This window comes from Oncorhynchus keta, chromosome 1 (assembly GCF_023373465.1).
Source record: "Oncorhynchus keta strain PuntledgeMale-10-30-2019 chromosome 1, Oket_V2, whole genome shotgun sequence".
In the NCBI taxonomy this organism is placed as follows: Eukaryota; Metazoa; Chordata; class Actinopteri; order Salmoniformes; family Salmonidae; genus Oncorhynchus; species Oncorhynchus keta.
Window position 1 is genome coordinate 89867874 of NC_068421.1, and position 18379 is coordinate 89886252.

The 18379-nt window shown below is 45.2% G+C and overlaps 1 protein-coding gene and 2 long non-coding RNA genes across 16 annotated transcripts in view; all 3 read left to right on the forward strand.

Annotated features, from left to right (window-relative positions):
* Positions 1 to 5069: 5069 nt before the first annotated feature.
* LOC127907967 (uncharacterized) lies at positions 5070 to 6114 on the forward strand. Its single transcript, XR_008065760.1, has 3 exons — positions 5070 to 5334; positions 5434 to 5532; positions 5599 to 6114. It is a non-coding gene; the product is annotated as an uncharacterized LOC127907967 (long non-coding RNA).
* A 40-nt stretch (positions 6115 to 6154) lies between these two features.
* LOC127907970 (uncharacterized) lies at positions 6155 to 7545 on the forward strand. Its single transcript, XR_008065783.1, has 3 exons — positions 6155 to 6192; positions 6259 to 6324; positions 7502 to 7545. It is a non-coding gene; the product is annotated as an uncharacterized LOC127907970 (long non-coding RNA).
* Positions 7546 to 17477: 9932 nt separating this feature from the next.
* LOC118396031 (disks large homolog 1-like) overlaps positions 17478 to 18379 on the forward strand; it is a 356822-nt gene continuing 355920 nt past the window's right edge. For 13 of the 14 annotated variants that reach the window (XR_008065634.1, XR_008065635.1, XR_008065654.1 and 10 more), the window contains exon 1: positions 17478 to 18313. Coding sequence is in view for 2 of the 14 variants with exons in the window: in XM_052464722.1 (XP_052320682.1) it covers positions 18295 to 18313 (19 nt within the window). In the remaining 12 variants the exon portion in view is untranslated. The remainder of the gene's footprint in view (positions 18314 to 18379) is intronic. The other variant, XM_052464729.1, reaches the window with a different exon arrangement.

Sequence of the window (18379 nt, forward strand, 5' to 3'; positions counted from 1 at the left end):
GAGATAGAAGCTGTCTCTAGGCCCCAGCTTTGATGCACCTGTACTGACCTCGCCTTTTATATGATAGCAGGGTGAACAGGCTGTGGCTGAGGTGGTTGATGTCCCTATAGGTTTCCTGGAGGGCGGTGCAGTTGCCGTACCAGGCAGTAAAAGTTTGGTCTTAGGGGCCAAACCAAATTTTTTCAGCCTCCTGAGGTTGAAGAGGCGCTGTTGCGCCTTCTTCACCACACTGTCTGCCTGGGTGGACCATTTCAGATTGTCAGTGATGTGTACGCTGAAGAACTTGAAGCTTTTCACATTCTCCACTGTGGTACCGTCGATATGAATAGGGGCGTGCTGTCTCCTGAAGTCCATGATCAGCTCCTTCGTTTTTTTTTATGTTGAGGGAGAGGTTGTTATCCTGGCACCACTCCGACAGGGCCCTCACCTCCTCCCTGTAGGCTGTCTCGTCGTTGTTGGTACAAACGTATGTGGACACCCCTTCAAATCACTTGATTCGGCTATTTCAGCTACACCCGTTGTTGACAGGTGTATAAAATCGAGCACGCACCCATGCAATCTCCATAGACAAACCCATGGGGCAGAGCACAATTGGCCCAGAATCCTCTGGGTTAGGGGAGGGTTTGGCCGGCAGAGATGTCCTTGTTCCATCACGCACTAGCGACTCCTGTGGCGAATCCAGGCATAATGCACGCTGACAAGGCTGCCAGGTGTACGGCGTTTCCTCCAACACATTTGTGTGGTTGGCTTCCGGGTTAAGTAGGCATTGTGTCAAGAAGCAAGTGCTTCTTGGTTGGGTTGTGTTTCAGAGGACGCATGGTTTTCGACCTTCGCCTCTCCCGAGTTGCAGCGATGAGAAAAGACTGTAACTGCCAATTGTAAACCATGAAATTGGGGAGAAAAGGGGTTCGAAAAAAGAATGGGGAATTAAAGAATGGGAATTAAAGAATGGGAATTAAAGAATGGGAAAAAAAGAATGGGAATTAAAGAATGGGAATTAAAGAATGGGAATTAAAGAATGGGAATTAAAGAATGGGAAAAAAAGAATGGGAATTAAAGAATGGGAATTAAAGAATGGGAAAAAAAGAATGGCCTTACTGAAGAACTCAATGACTTTTAAATGTGACACCGTCATAGAATACCACCTTTCCAACAAGTCAGTAAATCAACAACAGTGGTAGGTCAAACACAAGCTCACAGAATGAGACCGCTGAGTGCCGAAGAGCATTAACATCGTCTGTCATCGGTTGCAACACTCACTACCGAGTTCCAAACTGCCCTCTGGAAGGAATGTCAGCATAAGAACTGTTCGTCGGGAGCTTCATGAAATGGGTTTCCATGGCCGAGCAGCCGCACACAAGCCTAAGATCACCAATCGTAATACCAAGCGTCAGTTGGAGTGGTGTAAAACTCGACGCCATTGGACTCTGGAGCAGTGGAAACACGTTCTCTGGAGTGATGAATCAGGCACCATCTGGTAGTCTGATGGATGAATCTGGGTTTGGCGGATGCCAGGAGAACGCTACCTGCCTGAATGCATTGTGCCAACTGTAAAGTTTGATGGAGGAATAATGGTCTTGGGCTGTTTTTCATTGTTTGGCCTAGGCGGCTTAATTCCAGTGGGAAATCTTAATGCCAGAGCATACAATGACATTCTAGACAATTATGTCCTTCCAACTTTGTTTTGGGAAGCCCTTTCCTGATTCAGCATGACAATGCCCTCTTGCACAAAGCAAGGGCAATGCAGACATGGTTTGTCGAGATCGGTGTGGAAGAACTTGACTGGCCTGCAGAGCCCTGACCTCAACCCCATTGACCACCTTTGGGATGAATTGGAACCCCCAACATCAGTGCCTGACCCCACAATGCCATTTTGTGGAAGCAGGTCCCTGGAGCAATGTTCCAACATCTAGTGGAAAGTCTTCCCAGAAGAGTGTAGTCTGTTTTAGCAGCAAAGGGGGGGGGGGGGCAACTCCATTTTAATGTCCACAATTTTGGAATGAGATGTTCAACGAGCATGTGTCCCTACTTTTGGTCATGTAGTGTATTTATAAATGGGGACACGATCCGTGCAGTTAGGGCACTCTCCAAATATTGTAATTTAACGGAGGGTCTAGCACATTTTTCCTGTTTGTTTGCCTTTTTAGTCCAGGGTGCATTGCATAGTGCGGTTACCAGAGATATTATAGAAAGGAGATCGGAATTCAATGAATAAATGAACGTAGACTCCCCACCCAACAGACTGTCGACCAATTGGATGGACGTTGTCTGCGTGACGGGGTTGCTAAACCAATCGTCACCCAAATCCATTCTCAAAACCAGTGTATATGTCGAGAAATGTGCCTATTCTCTTCGAAAATACGTAATGTCACGATTCCAAAACTATACGACACTACAGATAGCAAGTTAATTATCTCACATCTCGGAAGATTTGTAATTTTGTACTTCTTGTTGACGAAATTCGTGCTATTGTTGGGTTTTTGAGCTAGCGACCAACATACTTCCATTCACTTATTGAAGGAGAGCGCTCCTTGTCCCAGCAACGCCCAGAATGCACCCTGCGGCATATTGACGTAATATGGGCAACGTGTCCCATCTCCTCAAATGTATTAATGCTGTTGCGAATGTTAGACTCCACTCAGTGAGGCATATCGGTCTGCATGTTGAATATGGTGAGATTGTAGGCTCCTAAATGGATAGTGCCGTTTTTATTGCTAACTAGCTACGTTAAGTGCTGATATTGTATTTGGTATTATTGTGTGTAGCTGCGTTTGTTAGCTAGCAAATTAGTCAGTCCATAGAGAGATTATTGCATTGTGAATTTTGTAGTCGATTTGAGCTGCAACAGATTTCCATAACGATTTTCCATGTTACTACCAACCTTATAACAACGCCATTTGTTGACCAAAAAAAGAGTGTTCTCACATTTTAGTGTTAATTAACACAGTATATTAAAGTAATGAGAGGTTTTGGGTGTTTTTTTTTCCTTTAAGAACCAATTTCCATTCAACAAAGGCTTTATTTTCGAACCAGCTACACACATTCTGGTCCAGGCCAATTGATGAAAGCCTCTGAATAAGTAATGAGGGATCCACAGTGTTGAAGGCTTCAGACAGGCCAATAAAAGGGCCGCACATTGTTTTATCTTATCCAAACAAATAAGAACATAATTTCTAACCAAAGAAGTAGCAGAGATGGTGCTATAACCTGGTCTGAAACCTTCAATATTCACCAAGGCTTCTAGAATTTTTACTAAGCAAGAGCGTTTGTAAATGGGGTGATAATTATTTAGGGTCCAAAGGTCACCAAAAATCCCAGTGGCTTATGACCGCATATATAACCAAAAGCAACCAAAAAAATGTTTGGGGGGGGGAATAGTGATATTTGGAGAACATGATGTCACAAGAGTTGACATATAAAGCATTTATTTCAGTCTGTCACACCTGAAGATGTACTAATCAGCAATGTCCTTATACGGGATCGAGCCATTTAGACAAGTCTCTGTGAGAACCAGCATATCCATGTCATAAACACAGATATCAAGAAGGACCATCTTTGACATCAACCTTTGTACATTGATACGTAACAGCCCTCTCTCTACGTGTGGCATATTCATATGAGTGGTATTCTTTTTAAATAATACCTTCATTTTTTTATTGTATTTTTATTATATTTATTGTTTTACTTAAAAAAAGAACTGCATTGTTGGTGAAAGTCTTGTAAGTAAGCATTTCAGTGTAAGGTCTACTACACCTGTTGTATTTCAGCGCATGTGACAAATAACATTTGTTTTGATTTGACAATTGGGCTAAAAGTAACATAGTTAACACTGGAATTCAACTTTATGGTCATAAGATTATTGTTGACAAAACCCCCTGGGAATATGGTTATCTGTAGCAGTGGTTCTGGTCGAAAGTAGTGAACTATGTAGAAGAGTGTGTCATTTGGGACGCTGACTCAGTCTCTCTGTCAGAGTAGTTGACTGGTTCTCCACTCGGCTCTCTCAGTGGGTATAAAGCTGTGTTGTAAAGGCTGATATCGTTCTGACTGCCAAGTAACACCCACCAGCAACACTACTGTGTATTTAAGACCTTGGCTAGTGTGTGTGTGTGTGCGTGTGTGTTTGAAAATGAGTGTGCCCTTCCCCACTCTCTTGTAAGCCCAGTACTGTGGCCATAAGAGTCCTTTGAGGGATTGAGTGTTATGTTGTTTGGTGTCTGTTGAATGGAGCCTTCTCAATGGATGTGCATTAGGCAGGGATGGAAACAAAAGACACTAGAGGATCAGAACACGGTGGAGCCATTCACCACCTTATAAATGATTCATTAACATCATCATGTAAGTCACATAATGAGATGAAACAGGCAGAGCGTGGTTCAATAGAGAAACAACTGAACAGATGTTCTGTGCAGCGGTCTTTAAGGCACTGCATCTCAGTGCTAGAGGCGTCACTACAGACCTTGGATCGATCCCAGGTTGTATCACAGCCAGTGGTGATCGGGACTCCCATAGGGCGTCATACAATTGGCCCAGCGTCGCCTGGGTTTGGGGAGGGTTTGGCCGGGGTAGGCCGTCATTGTAAAAAAATAATTTGTTCTTAACTGACCTAGTTAAATAAAGGTTGTAGAGAATATAAATATGTTGTAGACAACTAATTTGCTCACCAGAGATCCAAAAATAAGGTACATTTAAAATGTCTCAAATGTGATTGGGTTATATATCAAAGCACTGGCATCACATCAAACATGCCATGTGATCCGGCACCTAGGCCTTTTACAGATTTATAGGAGGTTCACCTGCCTACAGTGTCTTTTCAAACGAGTGACTCATGGGGGAGGGGTTTAGTCACCGTGTGTAAACATGATGTTACTGTTGTGAGTCACACTCCATACTGACTCCAGATGGTTAGTGAGGGGGTAAGGGTTTGAGGGGACATTTTGACTCACACACACACACACACACACACGAAACTTAAGTCTATAAAATAAAACAGACCACAACAGCTTTTATGATTGTACACAACCTCTGAAAGACACACATAAAAGTTGGAGAGGTTACATACACAGAGAGGTTGGAGCAGGAGACTGTTATATACACAGAGAGGTTGGAGCAGGAGACTGTTATATACACAGAGAGGTTGGAGCAGGAGACTGTTATATACACAGAGAGGTTGGAGCAGGAGACTGTTATATACACAGAGAGGTTGGAGCAGGAGACTGTTATATACACAGAGAGGTTGGAGCAGGAGACTGTTATATACACAGAGAGGTTGGAGCAGGAGACTGTTACATACACAGAGAGGTTGGAGCAGGAGACTGTTATATACACAGAGAGGTTGGAGCAGGAGACTGTTATATACACAGAGAGGTTGGAGCAGGAGACTGTTATATACACAGAGAGGTTGGAGCAGGGGACTGTTATATACACAGAGAGGTTGGAGCAGGAGACTGTTACATACACAGAGAGGTTGGAGCAGGAGACTGTTATATACACAGAGAGGTTGGAGCAGGAGACTGTTACATACACAGAGAGGTTGGAGCAGGAGACTGTTATATACACAGAGAGGTTGGAGCAGGAGACTGTTATATACACAGAGAGGTTGGAGCAGGAGACTGTTATATACACAGAGAGGTTGGAGCAGGAGACTGTTACATACACAGAGAGGTTGGAGCAGGAGACTGTTATATACACAGAGAGGTTGGAGCAGGAGACTGTTATATACACAGAGAGGTTGGAGCAGGAGACTGTTATATACACAGAGAGGTTGGAGCAGGAGACTGTTATATACACAGAGAGGTTGGAGCAGGAGACTGTTATATACACAGAGAGGTTGGAGCAGGAGACTGTTATATACACAGAGAGGTTGGAGCAGGAGACTGTTATATACACAGAGAGGTTGGAGCAGGAGACTGTTATATACACAGAGAGGTTGGAGCAGGAGACTGTTATATACACAGAGAGGTTGGAGCAGGAGACTGTTATATACACAGAGAGGTTGGAGCAGGAGACTGTTATATACACAGAGAGGTTGGAGCAGGAGACTGTTATATACACAGAGAGGTTGGAGCAGGAGACTGTTATATACACAGAGAGGTTGGAGCAGGAGACTGTTATATACACAGAGAGGTTGGAGCAGGAGACTGTTATATACACAGAGAGGTTGGAGCAGGAGACTGTTACATACACAGAGAGGTTGGAGCAGGAGACTGTTATATACACAGAGAGGTTGGAGCAGGAGACTGTTATATACACAGAGAGGTTGGAGCAGGAGACTGTTATATACACAGAGAGGTTGGAGCAGGAGACTGTTACATACACAGAGAGGTTGGAGCAGGAGACTGTTATATACACAGAGAGGTTGGAGCAGGAGACTGTTATATACACAGAGAGGTTGGAGCAGGAGACTGTTATATACACAGAGAGGATGGAGCAGGAGACTGTTATATACACAGAGAGGTGGGTGACTGAGAGCAGGAGACTGCTGAGAGGTTGGAGCAGGAGACTGCTACATACACAGAGAGGTTGGAAGGGACACATACACAGAGAGGTTGGAGCAGGAGACTGCTACATACACAGAGAGGTTGGAGCAGGAGACTGTTACATACACAGAGAGGTTGGAGCAGGAGACTGTTACATACACAGAGAGGTTGGAGCAGGAGACTGCTACATACACAGAGAGGTTGGAGCAGGAGACTGTTATATACACAGAGAGAGCAGGAGACTGTTATATACACAGAGAGGTTGGAGCAGGAGACTGTTACATACACAGAGGGTTGGAGCAGGAGACTGTTATATACACAGAGAGGTTGGAGCAGGAGACTGTTATATACACAGTTGGAGCAGGAGACTGTTATATACACAGAGAGGTTGGAGCAGGAGACTGTTATATACACCGAGAGGTTGGAGCAGGAGACTGTTACATACACAGAGAGGTTGGATGTTATATACACAGAGAGGTTGGAGCAGGAGACTGTTATATACACAGAGAGGTTGGAGCAGGAGACTGTTATATACACAGAGAGGTTGGAGCAGGAGACTGTTATATACACAGAGAGGTTGGAGCAGGAGACTGTTATATACACAGAGGTTGGAGGGAGACTTGGAGGTTGGAGCAGGAGACTGTTATATACACAGAGAGGTTGGAGCAGGAGACTGTTACATACACAGAGAGGTTGGAGCAGGAGACTGTTACATACACAGAGAGGTTGGAGCAGGAGACTGTTATATACACAGAGAGGTTGGAGCAGGAGACTGCTACTACACAGAGAGGTTGGAGCAGGAGACTTTGGTATACACAGAGAGGTTGGAGCAGGAGACTGTTACATACACAGAGAGAGCAGGAGACTGTTATATACACAGAGAGGTTGGAGCTGTTACATACACAGTCAGGAGACATACACAGAGAGGTTGGAGCAGGAGACTGTTACATACACAGAGAGGTTGAGCAGGAGACTGGAGACACAGAGAGGTTGGAGCAGGAGACTGTTATATACACAGAGAGGTTGGAGCAGGAGACTGTTATATATACAGAGAGGTTGGAGCAGGAGACTGTTATATACACAGAGAGGATGGAGCAGGAGACTGTTATATACACAGAGAGGTTGGAGCAGGAGACTGTTATACACACAGAGAGGTTGGAGCAGGAGACTGTTATATACACAGAGAGGTTGGAGCAGGAGACTGTTATACACACAGATAGGTTGGAGCAGGAGACTGTTATATACACAGAGAGGTTGGAGCAGGAGACTGTTACATACACAGAGAGGATGGAGCAGGAGACTGTTATATACACAGAGAGGATGGAGCAGGAGACTGTTATATACACAGAGAGGTTGGAGCAGGAGACTGCTACATACACAGAGAGGATGGAGCAGGAGACTGTTATATACACAGAGAGGTTGGAGCAGGAGACTGTTACATACACAGAGAGGATGGAGCAGGAGACTGCCACACTGGGTGACTGTGGAGTAGTTGTTGTGGGGGGTTAAGTGCCTAGCTCAAGGGCACAATGGCAGGCAATGGCATCTAGGATTTGATGCCAGCAACCCTGCGGTTGCCAGCTCACTTCCCGACAGATTTGTCCAGTCGGACCCATGATTTAAACTGACAACCCTCCGGTTACTGGCTACCGTGTAACCACTAGGCTACCTGCCGCCCCAATTTTGTCCTAAAATGTGACAACAATGTAATAACAATTTTATCCTCCCTAATTTTCTAAACTCCTCTGGTCTTCTCTCTGCTTTGACAGTAGATCGTTATCACTCCCCTGATCTTCCCAGTCAATTTAGTTCATCATATTACATTACATTTGGTTGAGGTTGACAGACTCTTACATGGAATAATCTCAAATCTGTTGACAGTCAAACTAACAAAGCCTGCTTTATAACAACAAGGAAGCCCAATCTGTTTACACACACACACAAACACACACTCTCTCTCTCTCTCTCTCTCTCTCTCTCTCTCTCTCTCTCTCTCTCTCTCTCTCACACACACAAGGGTGAATTATATTGAAGTACTGTATGCTGTCTGAGCTCGTAGCATAGTGCAGAACCACCCACAGCCCTACATACCATAGCAGTCAATGGTCTATTGATTCAGTTTGGCCCAGTGGGAAAGCAATATTTTCCAACATTACTCTGGTCCATTTCACTTTCACTCTCTAGCCCCTCCTAGTTCCACCATTTCACTTTCACTCTCTAGCCCCTCCTAGTTCCACCATTTCACTTTCACTCTCTAGCTCCTCCTAGTTCCACCATTTCACTTTCACTCTCTAGCCCCTCCTCCTAGTTCCTACCATTTCAAGGCCTGAGTCAAGGTGAAGCCACCGCCATTTTGTCTTTATTTATCCAGTCCAGTCTATTAAGATCTATCAACCAGCTCACAGACTGTCACCAGCTCACAGACTGTTACCAGCTCAGACTGTCACCAGCTCACAGACTGTTACCAGCTCAGACTGTCACCAGCTCACAGACTGTCACCAGCTCAGACTGTCTCCAGCTCACAGACTGTTACCAGCTCAGACTGTCACCAGCTCACAGACTGTTTCCAGCTCACAGACTGTCACCAGCTCACAGATTGTCACAAGCTCACAGATTGTCACCAGCTCACAGACTGTTACCAGCTCACAGACTGTCACCAGCTCACAGATTGTTACCAGCTCACAGACTTGTACCAGCTCATAGATTGTTACCAGCTCACAGACTGTTACCAGCTCACAGACTGTTACCAGCTCACAGATTGTTACCAGCTCACAGACTTGTACCAGCTCATAGATTGTTACCAGCTCACAGACTGTTACCAGCTCACAGATTGTTACCAGCTCACAGACTGTTACCAGCTCACAGACTGTCACCAGCTCACAGATTGTCACCAGCTCACAGATTGTCACCAGCTCACAGACTGTTACCAGCTCACAGACTTGTACCAGCTCACAGACTGTTACCAGCTCACAGACTGTTACCAGCTCACAGACTGTTACCAGCTCACAGATTGTCACCAGCTCACAGATTGTCACCAGCTCACAGATTGTCACCAGCTCACAGACTGTCACCAGCTCACAGATTCTCACCAGCTCACAGATTGTCACCAGCTCAGACTGTCACCAGCTCACAGATTGTCACCAGCTCAGACTGTCACCAGCTCACAGATTGTCACCAGCTCAGACTGTCACCAGCTCACAGATTGTCACCAGCTCAGACTGTCACCAGCTCACAGATTGTCACCAGCTCAGACTGTCACCAGCTCACAGATTGTCACCAGCTCAGACTGTCACCAGCTCACAGATTGTCACCAGCTCAGACTGTCACCAGCTCACAGATTGTCACCAGCTCAGACTGTCACCAGCTCACAGATTGTCACCAGCTCAGACTGTCACCAGCTCACAGATTGTCACCAGCTCAGACTGTCACCAGCTCACAGATTGTCACCAGCTCAGACTGTCACCAGCTCACAGATTGTCACCAGCTCAGACTGTCACCAGCTCACAGATTGTCACCAGCTCAGACTGTCACCAGCTCACAGATTGTCACCAGCTCAGACTGTCACCAGCTCACAGATTGTCACCAGCTCAGACTGTCACCAGCACACAGATTGTCACCAGCTCAGACTGTCACCAGCTCACAGATTGTCACCAGCTCAGACTGTCACCAGCACACAGATTGTCACCAGCTCAGACTGTCACCAGCTCACAGATTGTCACCAGCTCAGACTGTCACCAGCACACAGATTGTCACCAGCTCAGACTGTCACCAGCTCACAGATTGTCAACAGCTCAGACTGTCACCAACTCACAGATTGTCACCAGCTCACAGACTGTCACCAGCTCACAGATTGTCACCAGCTCACAGATTGTCACCAGCTCACAGACTGTCACCAGCACATGCAAGCTTTTGGTTCTCAGGGCCAAAGGTTGCAGAGGGCCATTCATGGGTCCAAAAACCCGCATGATCTAGAAAGAACTGGCATTTATGGTATTGTTAGTATGTCCTATAGAGCACATGGCTGTTTGTGAAAACCCATGCCTGTCATTTAGATATATTTCTGAAATGTATCAACATTTTACATGACCCCTCAGTCATCAGGCCTATAAAGTTAACACTTTCAGTTTAAACAGTGTGTGACCAATGACATTGGTTTGTATGTGTAGGCCTGTTGTGCAGAAAGAAAGACTGTAGAGCTTCTTTCATTGAGACAGAATGACTCACTGTTGGTCTCGATGGTCTAGACAGACACAGACTTATGGGAATTGTTTTGAAGTTTTGGACGTCTGTCCGGCTAAGACAGGTGAAATTAAAGTTAAGTTGTGAAGTTGACATTGTGAATAGAAGGTCAATTGGTGAAATGAAGGTGTCAGGGAAAAGGTAGAACTACTTGAATGACTTGAATTATGTTTTCTTCAATCCCTGTTATGTACTGCGGAGGACAAACCAGCAGAGAGAACCGAAACCGCATCATTTTCCTCCTCAAGGCAAGAGTGGGCTCGCTGAGGTGAGTGGGTGGTGTGTAGATGGGTTGCAAAACCTGCTCGGAGGAGATCATCGCTAAAACACAGGTAAAACACTCTCAAACTACTGTAGGGCGATGAAATAGAAGTTAACTTGCCAAAGGAAATTAATCACTGAATGAATATTCTCAATAACTTTAGGACGAGATATTAACTGGGACTAATTATATTATATGAATAATTATCTATGGGAAGGGTTAGGCTCTAGACACATATAGGCTGCGTTTACACCATCAGGTAAACAACATGGTGACTACCTGCCAAATATCTACTTTCACCAGTATATGTTTTGACAACAAGTAGAGAAAGCCACCAAACACTACTGATATGTGGGGACTGCCGTGCTTATTCACTACTGATATGTGGGGACTGCCATGCTTATTCACTACTGATATGTGGGGACTGCCGTGCTTATTCACTACTGATATGTGGTGACTGCCGTGCTTATTCACTACTGATATGTGGGGACTGCCGTGCTTATTCACTACTGATATGTGGGGACTGCCGTGCTTATTCACTACTGATATGTGGGGACTGCCGTGCTTATTCACTACTGATATGTGGGGACTGCCGTGCTTATTCACTACTGATATGTGGGGACTGCCGTGCTTATTCACTACTGATATGTGGTGACTGCCGTGCTTATTCACTACTGATATGTGGGGACTGCCATGCTTATTCACTACTGATATGTGGGGACTGCCGTGCTTATTCACTACTGATATGTGGGGACTGCCGTGCTTATTCACTACTGATATGTGGGGACTGCTGTGCTTATTCACTACTGATATGTGGGGACTGCCATGCTTATTCACTACTGATATGTGGTGACTGCCGTGCTGCCATGCTATTCACTACTGATATGTGGTGACTGCCGTGCTTATTCACTACTGATATGTGGGGACTTATTCACTACTGATATGTGGGGACTGCCGTGCTTATTCACTACTGATATGTGGGGACTGCTGTGCTTATTCACTACTGATATGTGGGGACTGCCATGCTTATTCACTACTGATATGTGGTGACTGCCGTGTTTAATCACTACTGATATGTGGGGACTGCCGTGCTTATTCACTACTGATATGTGGGGACTGCTGTGCTTATTCACTACTGATATGTGGTGACTGCCTTGCTTATTCACTACTGATATGTGGGGACTGCCGTGCTTATTCACTACTGATATGTGGGGACTGCCATGCTTATTCACTACTGATATGTGGGGACTGCCGTGCTTATTCACTACTGATATGTGGGGACTGCCGTGCTTATTCACTACTGATATGTGGGGACTGCCATGCTTATTCACTACTGATATGTGGTGACTGCCGTGCTTATTCACTACTGATATGTGGGGACTGCTGTGCTTATTCACTACTGGTATGTGGGGACTGCCGTGCTTATTCACTACTGATATGTGGTGACTGCCGTGTTTAATCACTACTGCTATGTGGTGACTATCATGCTTATTCACTACTGATATGTGGGGACTGCCATGCTTATTCACTACTGATATGTGGGGACTGCCATGCTTATTCACTACTGATATGTGGGGACTGCCGTGCTTATTCACTACTGATATGTGGGGACTGCCATGCTTATTCACTACTGATATGTGGGGACTGCCGTGCTTATTCACTACTGATATGTGGGGACTGCCATGCTTATTCACTACTGATATGTGGTGACTATCATGCTTATTCACTACTGGTATGTGGGGACTGCCGTGCTTATTCACTACTGATATGTGGTGACTGCCGTGTTTAATCACTACTGCTATGTGGTGACTATCATGCTTATTCACTACTGATATGTGGGGACTGCCATGCTTATTCACTACTGATATGTGGTGACTGCCGTGCTTATTCACTACTGATATGTGGGGACTGCCATGCTTATTCACTACTGATATGTGGGGACTGCCATGCTTATTCACTACTGATATGTGGGGACTATCATGCTCATTCACTACTGATAAGTGGGGACTGCCGTGCTTATTCAACAAAACTAACAAACTGCACTATAATATCAGCTAGTCCAGACAATAATATCTCTCCCTCTATAAAATAATATCACTCCCAGTTCCCCAATGTCCTGACTGCCCCCAAATCAGCTGAGTGAATGACCAGTGCTGTCTGCCAGATGACCAGTGACAGAGAACCTCTGTTCTCAGGACAGTGGTATTGTCTGTACGTGCCCCACCCAGACTGTTAAATGGTGGTTGTATCCGGCGCCTGGCATCACTCCTCTCACAAGGCGGACCAGGCTGAGAATGACAAAGGCCTGCTGTAGTGAGACAGAGAGAGGGAACAACCAACAATAGTGGATCATGGGCGTTGTTCTTTTGTGTGTACGCACACACACATACGCTCACGTTCACACACACGCACACACACCCACACACGAGCAGGCCATATCCTAAATTCCATATTAATATACTTGATATTTTCCCCATTGACATCAGTTAATTATTCATGTGAAAGTTTGAGTCAGCCCAAAGAACTTCAGTCAGCTCTAATGGCAGAATCCTCTCTGCATCATCAGAGTGAGAGAGCAGAGTCAGAGGGAGGGTGAGAGGAGGAACCCCCTCCCTGCACACATCACAGTAAGCTGGAGAATGCTGCAGACTGCAGTGGAGTGGTATCTGCAGAATCACAGGGTTATGTTTGAAATGGGTCTGTATGTGTACGGATCCTGCATTCAAATCAGTCTGTCTGTCTGTCTGTCTGTCTGTCTGTCTGTCTGTCTGTCTGTCTGTCTGTCTGTCTGTCTGTCTGTCTGTCTGTCTGTCTGTCTGTCTGTCTGTCTCTCTCTCTCTCTCTCTCTCTCTCTCTCTCCCTTTCTATTGGTCTCTCTCTTTCTCTCACTCACTAGTTCTGTCTGTTTGTCTGTCTGTCTGTCTGTCTGCCCATCTGTCTGTCTGTCTGTCTGTCTGTCTGTCTGTCTGTCTGTCTGTCTGTCTGTCTGTCTGTCTGTCTGTCTGTCTGTCTGTCTGTCTATCTCTCTCTCTCTCTTTCAAAGGGATCAGAAGATAAGTAAATGAGCGGGCGTAGACTTAAGGGATTGTCTGAGGGGAAGGAAATAGTATTTTTCTGCATGTCCTTTATCTAACTCTCATGGGAGGACTGGAATAATCGTTTGGTCAATGGGAAAGGCCCCTACCTCTCATGGTGTTCCAACATGAGAGAGGAGGCCATCTGGGCAGTCGTGGATGATGTCATTACAGTAAGTAATAAGTCTCCCTCCATCAATATTTTTCATAGGGGACAGGGCAGGCTTGACTAGATCAGATTACAACAGAGTCCCTCACACTATAGAGCTATGGGGCCTAGGGCCTAAGCTGTGGCCAGTGCCATTGGTTATTGTTAGAAAGGATGCCTGAAATAGACGTAACATAACAAGCCACTAACTTACAATTACTGTACATATGGTCCAATCAGAGATAGAGAGGTGGATAGATTGATCGATAGATAGAGAGGGGGGAGGGACAGATAAATAGAGCGGGGGGAGGGACAATTGGCCACAAAGCCACCCAATCAATCAATCATGCGCTCTTGGTAACAATCAATTACAATCCCACAAGGTCAGCAACACCAATATCCATGACATTTGACTGAGTAACAGTCATTTCATTGTACAGTAACACTGTTTATGTATGTGCTTGGGTGTATGATTGAGTGTGTGTGTGTGTGTGTGTGTGTGTGTGTGTGTGTGTGTGTGTGTGTGTGTGTGTGTGTGTGTGTGTGTGTGTGTGTGTGACGTGTGCTTGTGTGTATGATTGAGTGTGTGTGCGTGGCGCGTACTTGTGTGTGTGTGGCGCGCGCTTGTGTGTGTGTGTGTGTGTGTGGCGCGTGCTTGTGTGTGTGTGTGTGTGTGTGTGTGGCGCGTGCTTGTGTGTGTGTGTGTCCTTCCTCCAAGGGAGGAATGAAGTTACCATATAGTCCTCTTTTATAGAAACACAAAGCTACTGTACACAGTATACCCATTTGGGTTACTCACCGTTTAACACTGGAGTCTGATAATTGACATCTACCTCCAGTGAAATATGTATAATGATATAAATTCTACTAAATTCAAGCAATATATGAAATAGCTTGTTGCGGTGTAATAACGGTATCATCTTTAAAGACAGAAATTAGATGTTTTCCACATCCTAAAGAAAGTGAAAAACCTTGTTACAGAGTGAAAGATTCAGATCAGCTCAATCTTCTTCAACGAAATGGAAATGGAAATGGAATTCAACTGAAATTTAAAATACATTTTAGAAATTAATGAACCATTATTCATTATTTTCATGCTGAATCTCAAATCCTTTGGTGAACCTTTCCAACATTGCTACAAAAAGATGTCTAAGAGATATCCTCCTCTGCAGAACCTCTAGTAAACATACAGAGAGCAAGGAACCATTCATAAAACATGACTACCTGAAAATAACATCCTCTCCTTGCCTCTCACCTCCCTTGTCTCCTCTCCTACTCTCCTCGCTCCTTGCCTCTACCCTCCCTTGTCTCCTCTCCTCTGTCCTTTCCTCTTCCCTCCTACTCTCCTTGCCTCTTCCCTCCCTTGTCTCCTCTCCTCCTTTCCTCCTTTTTCCTCCTCTCTCCTCATCCTTACCTTTCTCCTCCTCTTCTTTCCCTCTCCCCTTCTCCCCTCTTCGCTCCCCTTTCCCTCCCCTCCTCTTCCCCTCTCTCCCCCCTCTTCCCGCCCTCTCCTCCACCCCCCTTTCCTCCCCTCTTCTCCTCTTCTCTCCTCCCCTCCTTTCCTCCCCCTCCTCTTCTCCCCCTCTCATCCTCTCCCCTCCTCCCTCTTCTCCTCTCCTCTCCTCTCCTCTCCTCTCTCTCCTCTCCTCTCCTCTCCTCCCTCTCCTCTCCTCTCCCTCCCTCCGTCCCTCCCTCCCTCCCTCCCCCTCTCTTCTTTCTCCTCTCCTTTCTTCTCCTCCCCCTCCCCTCCCCTCCCCCCTTCTCTCCTTCCCTCCTTTCCATTCCTCACTGCTGTCTAATCTGGGCCACAGTGCTGCTGCTAGCTGGTCTGTGTAAATGTGAGCGAGTGCAGCATCAGGAACAGACAGGCCAGGGTTATTTATATCATACCATACCATACAGAGAACCAGCCAGGCCAGAGTTTGTGTGAGTATATAGATGACAGACACCAGGAATATAAATCTGAGACAACACCAAATAGAGCGCTGCTAACCGGTGCACAATGAGTCAGTTTAGCATGACAATGCGAGAATCGGATGGGGCGGGAGGGAGGGAGGGGGAGGGAGAGAGACTCTCAGATCTAGACCATAAATCTGTAGGGAATATGGACCTGTTTCTAATGGTGGTGAACGACAGCAGGTTCTCTGATAAAATGGAGTCCTTGATATGAACAGTAAGCAGTGACTGTAAATGGATGAATTCATTCATTCATTTATTAGACATGTTCCAGGATGAAATCTCTTGAGATGCACCATCTCATTTTCAAGAATTTCCACTATTTTTGTTATAAATATTTATGAATCATATGACAACTATTGTCTTATAATAACAATGAAATAATAATACAAATAATAATAAACTTTCATTTACAGCAAACGAAAGTTTCAAACACTCACACACATATAAAAAAAGAAGTAAATGAATGAATGAATGAATACAGGCTGACAGCATCTGTGCTATGTCTGGAAAAGGTCATTGATGCTTGGGGATAGTTGGATTTGTCAGGGATCAGACTGGCAACCCTGCATACCAAATCCAGGTGCACTAACCAGGTGCCAATAGAACTAACCCACCTGACTGGTCTTGGCGGCTAAGGCAGGATGAGCATGGCAGCTCTATATTGATTATGTGTGTGTAGTGTCGTGGACAATATTCAATAAGTCCCATGGCACTGAACTGGTGAAGTCCTCACACTTTAACCAGGTATTGGGATTATTACCATCAATCTGACATGTCAGGGGTGTAATCTTCCAATTCATTGCCTGTCCTCTATAGTTCAATTTTTATCTTATTTAATTTCAACTTTATTTGTCCAGGTAGGCCAGTTGAGAACAACTTCTCATTTACAACTGCGACCAGGCCAAGATAAAGCAAAGCAGTGTGACAAAAAACAACATTACAATATCATCAAACACCCTGTTTTTACAATTCTCTCTAAGCAAATATTTGTATTTGACCAAATTTAACAATAGTAATACAGTTCATTTAAACCAAATGTGTTTCGCCCTCCTGAAAAACCCGTGTGTGCTTCAATGTAACTTTTGTTAGTCTATGCAACAATGTTATGGTTACAATGACACTCTTCAAAAAACCAGTGTAAAACCCGAGCCAACACCATGTATGTATACATAGGTTTAAGACCAGTCAATGTAAAGTGACCTTTGAAAGCAGTTGAAAGTTTTTGTTGTTGTAATAAACTCTTCGAGCTCGGCTCCTCTGTAGTCTACCGACACCATTGGGTGGCGAGGGGTTGATCATGTGATCCGATTCCACACTTCGGACGCCATTTTGGAGGAAAGTTTGGAATTCCTGATACATTGGTGGAAAGAAGGAGGAGGGGAGAGCGCCGAGCAAGGGAACTTTGACTTGTGGAAATATTGCCGGACCGAGATAGATAAAAGCTTGAGAGCGGGAAACGAATAATTCAGCACTCAGAAACAAAAAAGAGGATTTACTCCCTAAATGCACAGACTGAACTTTGTGGATTCGTTACTCGCAGTTTCTTCTGCCACTTTGAACTGCACTGCACATGTTGTCAGATTTTCAGGCTGTTCAATGAATTGCACCGTGCAGAGCTGGGCTTGCTGAGAACCGGTTTGTTGATGTTTAGTGTAAGAGAATTGATTGGAGATACGAACGTGACACACGGCAGTAGTGTTTCACATAGCTGTTAGTGGGAAACTGGTGCCGGGAATCCTGCGCTGTCTCTACTGGCACTAACCTAAATGAACCCTGTCAGTTAGCCCTGCCAGGGATACAAGCTGGTCACATTGGCATTCACGGCGGGTCATCTGAATAGGCTTTAATCTACCCAAAAAAATCGGATTCATTGCATGTTTATAGTCCAGTAAGAAAAAACGGTGCCTTTTGTAGTCTATTGAACGGGCGGGAGCTATAGCGCACATTGCGTTTTTTGAGGAGAGAAGAGACTAGTTTCTGTTCATGCTAAAACGGTGTAAACTCCTGGCTCTGCCCCTCTGGCAACTGTAGCAAAGGATATCTGAAGCAAGGGAGTGTAGGCTACTACACCAAACATTAGCCTGCACGAAACAGTGCCTGCGTCTACTTTTCCTGCTGCACTTGGGAGCTGTCATGCCTATACGAAAGAAAGGTGAGAATCCCGATTCGTCTGTTTTCTGAAAGATATCACATGTAATGGCAGCCTGCTATGAAAGCG